Source organism: Thamnophis elegans, chromosome 3 (genome assembly GCF_009769535.1).
Source record: "Thamnophis elegans isolate rThaEle1 chromosome 3, rThaEle1.pri, whole genome shotgun sequence".
Classification (NCBI taxonomy): Eukaryota; Metazoa; Chordata; class Lepidosauria; order Squamata; family Colubridae; genus Thamnophis; species Thamnophis elegans.
The window spans coordinates 118,333,738-118,339,737 of record NC_045543.1 but is presented as its reverse complement, the minus strand read 5'-3'; the positions used below and the strand labels follow the sequence as shown (position 1 = coordinate 118,339,737).

Here is a 6,000-nt window from a genome sequence, read left to right as displayed (position 1 = left end):
AGTTCAATTACTATTTAGATCAGTGGTAGTCAACCTGGTCCCTATCACCCATTAGTGGGAGTTCCAGCTTTCATGGTGGGTGGTACGGGTTTTGTCCGATATTGAAGCACTTTCTTTTTTTAAATTTAATTGACTTTCCTACTTTATAAATCACCATTACTGTGGAACCGGTGGGCGGTTAGAAAATTTTACTACTAACAGAGATACAAAAGTGGGCGATAGGTATAAAAATGTTGACTACCCCTGATTTAGATCAATGTTTCTCAACCTTAGCCAGAATGCTGTGGAATTCTGGCAGTTGAAGTCCACACATCTTAAAAGATACTGAGACTAAGGAATGCTGCTTTAAATGGCTAAATAACTAACCAAACAAACCAACAAACAAAATCTCCTGAAAGCAAGATGATCACAGTCCAGAAAATGTTGCTAATATGAATTAGCCATAGCCTACATGGGAGTCTTTTTGAAACGATAGTTTGGAAGGAGCAATAGGTGGTAGTTTAGTCTACTGCACTGCATTTCCATATCACACCCAAAGGCGATCATAGCCAAGTACTGAGACAGCATAGAAACATTACTTGATGTATCTTTAACCAAAAAGTAAATATACTTTCAGAAGTGCTTTCAACAATGTAAATATTTGTGCTTGCAAAATTCTTGCATGGGCATGTCAGTGAACAGATTGTTACCATAAGGCTCATTCTTAAAAGCTGCATTTTTTATTTTACTAAATTATCTGTGTTAAAAACAAATCTGTGCCTGGTGTGGAATTTTACTGCATTAAGTGTTACAAGCAGCAGAATGCATGACATGTAAGAACATGTGTTAGACAACATGGAAATAAATTAGCATATAATTTACAAAAGCAAAAACAATTATAACAATGTAACAGTGTACCACATAATACTGAATATAAAATAAGAAGCAAATAATCACAATAAAAAGAATTCATTTTCATTCTGAATTGTTAAGGAGAATTTTGTTATCCATAGTATCAATGAACCCTTTTAAAAAAAAAACTTGGGTGTATACTTTGACTGAATTGTACTGAGTCTGATAGTTTTAACTGGTGGCAAATCAACAGCACATTGTGTTTAATATATGCCCCAAAACTGTTAGTCTTCCCATTTTGGTGCAGCCTATATAAACATCATAATGTCATTATTTATGAATATAACATTTGGTCTATTTCATCATAATTACATAAATGGCTATACTGTAGCAGCTGCAATGTCCGGTGCTGTCAGAACAAATGATTAATTTTCATTCAGAATTTTACTGGGGTGGGGCATTACATATTGGTCCATTTATAATTCAAATACATTCTGTGTTTTCTTTTTTTTCCTTTTAGCAATGCAAGTCAAAATTGCTCCAAGGAAAGAGTTTCTTAAATTCCAACTCATTGCTCTTTTTACACTTCAAAGTAAACATTGGACTCCCTGGTCATCTAGCACCAATGAAAGAGCAAAATATGCTTGCGAAAGCAGTCTTTGCAAAGGCAATGTCCTAAATGAGGTAAGAATAAATTCCATCATTTCTTGCTATTTGAAAAGTCACATTAAGTAATAAATATATTGATGTCTCAGAGGAACCAGAGGATGTTACACGGTGGTATCTTGCCTGGAAAATATCCTCATGACAGCTATATCTTCTATTATACCTTTGCATAATCAAGGCATATTAGCACCAATATATTTTCTTAATGAACAAATATACAAAGTAATTCACCCACTAATTATGTTGTTCTCATGCCTACATGTTAACTCCTAAATGTGTATAATTTTCCTTCCTCAGCATTGATTCCACTAACAGTTGTGTGCATTGCAACTGAGCAGTAAATGGCTCCGGGTAAGGCAAGTTGCCAAAAAGGAATTCTGCTCACATCTATGTGGAGATGACTGTCAAGAGGTAGCATCTGACAGGAGTTTGTTGGTTATGGTCTACAGAAAACCCTACAGAAGGATTGTCAAGATTACTGCATAGCACAAGTCTCTCTCTCTCTCTCTCTGTTTCTCTCTCTCTTTCTTTCCTGTCAATTCACATTAGTTAAGTATCATTCAACACATTTGGCTTACTGCAGTTCGTTAAATATATTGACACATTTAGATACCATAACATGTTAAAAAACTTGTCTCATTAAGAATATTATTTATAAAAGTGCCATTTAACTTCTAGTATTAATACAAGTTGGTGGTGGTGTTCACATCATCATCTCAATTGCACTACAACAAAGGAGGCAAACTAGTCACAAAAGCACATTCATCAAGGACCTGCTGCAAACTGCAAGTGTTCAAGTACAATATAATAATATAAACAAGTACCCACTTTCCTTATCTCTTTGTTGTGTCACTGACAAAGAAGGGAATAGGAGTGGGAGAAGTATGGCCTTCAGGCTTAGCTCACAATGGATTTTGGAATCTGTTTTATCCAAGGAGCTTGGCTTCACATTTAAGTACATTTCAGAACATTATTAGATTGATATAGTGAATATAAGTGTTATGGTACTCCAACTTAAAATATTTTATCAGTTATGTACTTTTTGGTTGTTTATTTTGTAACTGTCCAAAAGTGAGAAAACTCTTCCCCCCCCTCTTCTTTGCGTTGTCTCATAAAATATTCTTCTATTGTTTCAGTGAGAAAGGAAATGAACACCCAGAAGAGTTTCAGCATGATTATTAGAAGAGACTATTCTCCACTATACAGCCAGTTCATCATTGATAATTACACAGTAATTAGTTGCTACAGAAATGCCTTTCTGTAACTGAAGGGAGAAATGGTGAATTTAAGAAGATTTGTTTTAAGCATTCTCTACACAAGTACTGAAATAGTAGTAAATACGATCTTCATACCTGGAGTATGAATTCATTCCCTTTAGTAAAAATCCTGATTTATTTGTAAAATGGCAAGATGGCTATAAACCTGCAGCACATATTTATTGTTTGATGCAATCTGGTAATAAATACCTGATGCATTTTTAATAGCTTTATATATGGCTCACTGCAGTCCTCGGGAAATATGGATTATCCTTTAAATAATTAGATGAAACGAAGGAAAATACTTTTGTTTTACTTTGGATTTATAATTGCTTCTAAAATAATATTCCCAAGCCCACTTCTTTACCATAGGTTGTGGCGCTATATAGTAAGATAAAATAATTATTAATTATAAGCTATGACAGGATTTTTAAAATTCTTCTTTACTTCTATAGATGACCAAACCATAACAACTACATTTTAACAATATTAAATACAAATGGATTCAGTGTCACTGCTAGGTCCATAATAACAACTTTCTTAATGGTCCAAGGAGGTAAACAGGATTTAGTTGAAAGTACACACATGTTCTCTATGTACTGGGTATAGTTTTCCATTTTGGCGTTGCCTCCTTATACTGTGTCCAGCACTTTGGATGAATAAATCCCACTTCACAGAAGTTAAAATAACTTTGCAATTCTGTCAGCTGGAGCTGACCAGTGGTTATATTTTCCACAGGATGGTGAATGTAGATTATCTGACTGGTTGCACTGTGCAGAAATCTTAGATGGACACATTTGCACAATGAAGCAACAAGGCACTTTCAGTTTCTCCAGGTCAATGTCCTTGGCAGGTCTTGCAGCACATCTGTCTGAAGTATGCTCGACTGCAGAATTTGAACTTCAGCACCAGTGGGCAATAAGCCACTTTGTTCACATCTTTGCACTCTATTTGAGGTACACAATGATTATATCGTTACATAAATTTAAAACATGCACAATGAAAAACAAATAGCATTGAATAAAGTGCTTCTTACTCTTATTCTGTTACAACTTATCATCTACCAAATAATGTTAACATTCAGAAAGGGATTTGGTCAAAAGTTTAGTATTTTCTTCAAAATCCATTCCAAAACGAATATTTCCACATGGCTTAAGATCACAATCTTTGAATCAGACTGAAACAAAGCCTACATATATATATACAACTGCATTTGCTCATCTTTTGTAAACTCGTTCTATTTAGGACTTTTTTTTGCTCCCCCTCCCCCTCTACTGATGACATTCAGACTGCTAGTTCTTCTATGGAAGAACCAGCCTTTACTCTTGCTTGTGTTTCTTTGTAGCACTTTATATACTCCTATGCTACTAAATAAATAAATAAATCTCTAACTAGATTTAAAGAACAGGAGTTATCACTAAAGCAGCTTTGGATTCATCCACCAGACAAAAACTGCCATTCAAAAGAAGAAAACATCCTATTTTCAACTCGGTATATCAAAGCACACCAGAAGTAGCTTGTTGGACCTCAGCCAAAATATATCAACCCAGTTTTTATAGTTCTGTCATAACAAGACATAGAATGCAGGGCAGGTGCATGAAAATGAATGAGTCAGCATATTGAGAAAGGAGCCAATAAGCTAAAGCTAGGATATAGCTAAAGGTAGGCAAATGATTTGGATCTGGTTGCAAATATATTCTTTAGTCTTGGTTAAAACCAATATGGAAAGGTGAAGCTGAGGGAAGACACTGTTCTGGCTAGCAGGTGGATTGAAATGCCTTCTTCTATTTAATTATAACCAACAGTTATTCTGAATCAGATAGAAGAACATTTGTATGAACATATTGTTAGACTGGAAAGAATGTTTCTAACAAAGTTCATACATTAGCTATTCCCTTTCTTCTGATCAAAGTGATCTTCAATTGACTTCTGTGAAATATTTAAATCTGAAAAACCAATTTTCAGCTACTGAAATATTTTAAAAGACAAATCAACTACAAAAAATTAACTCCTGTACAAAGACAGATAAAAGAACAGCAAGATTATCATGATTTTATGAATGTCTCTATTAGAAATTTATAATTTTAAAGTATTAGATATGCTAGACCAAATACACACTGTTAACATCTTACTTTGAAAAATCAAAGTAATGTTTGTTTTATATAAAGCACTTTGTATGTCTGCCTATCTCATATAATGATTCTAGGCAGCTCACAACAAACCATAAAACAACATTAAAAACAAATGTACTCTCCCCCAACCCCAACGCCAGAGCAAACAACTTCATAACCCCTATCCTAATCCAATGCTTGGAGGAACAGCCAGGCCTTCACAGCTCTCTAAAGAGTTTAGGGACCCCAAATTGGCTGTTCCAAAAGTTGAGCAGTCACCAAAAGGACCTGCCTTGAACATTCCATCAGATGTTGTTGGTGCCTTTGAGTCAGTAATGACTAATGACAATTGACTGGACTAGTCTCTCTAGTTTTTTTGGCAACATTTTCAGAAGTGGAACCGCTGTCTGCTCCCTAGGACAATAATTGTCCCAAGGACTAGAACTCATAGTCTTTCAGTTTCTAATCTGGCCCTTAACCACTAATATTAACGCTATAATTTTCCAGTTAAATGTTTAACAAGAGTTACAACGGATATTAAATGTGATAAGTTGTCATTCTTAGATAACCAGATTTTTTTAATGTTCATTTATGAGCTGAAATTGCCAAAAATGAAACTGATAATTTTCTGTTTCAAACTAGCCTGTTGCTTGGACTTAAATTAAAAGAATCTTTAAAAGTAATTAAGTCAACTGGAGCATGGACTCCAATGTGTATCTAATAAAATTCTTGGCACCAAGCTAGGTATTCAGGTAATAAAATTCAATCTGAATATTATGATTTATATTAATATTTTAAAATGTTAGCATTAGTAAAAGCAACTTTACCTTCTGCATTAGAGACAGGGGTACTGTCACATTTACTCTCACACTGTTGCATTGATGGAGGCCGAAGAGTATCAGGGCAATCACTGGAGCCTTGCCCGGTATATGAGAGACACTGCACTGTTCTCATCTGCTGTCCAAGACCACACTGTGCAGAACACTATGTCAGGAAAAAAAAATGAAAAGGAAGGAGTGGGGGACAAATGTCAAAGTCTCAGTAGCTACAAAAAGTAATAAGATCCTGAACTTAAAATACTTGTGGAAACACTATATAGGACAGTGGTAGAAACGTCTGAATAGAGCTACATTGCA

General features: G+C 34.8%; 1 protein-coding gene across 1 annotated transcript in view; it reads right to left on the bottom strand.

The window, feature by feature from the left end:
• Positions 1–697: 697 nt before the first annotated feature.
• The window catches only part of ADAMTS6 (ADAM metallopeptidase with thrombospondin type 1 motif 6), a 129,214-nt gene continuing 123,911 nt past the window's right edge, over positions 698–6,000 (bottom strand). Inside the window, 2 exon segments of the mRNA XM_032213354.1 lie at positions 698–3,700; positions 5,692–5,848. Coding sequence (XP_032069245.1) covers positions 3,591–3,700; positions 5,692–5,848 — 267 coding nt within the window. The 3' untranslated portion in view covers positions 698–3,590.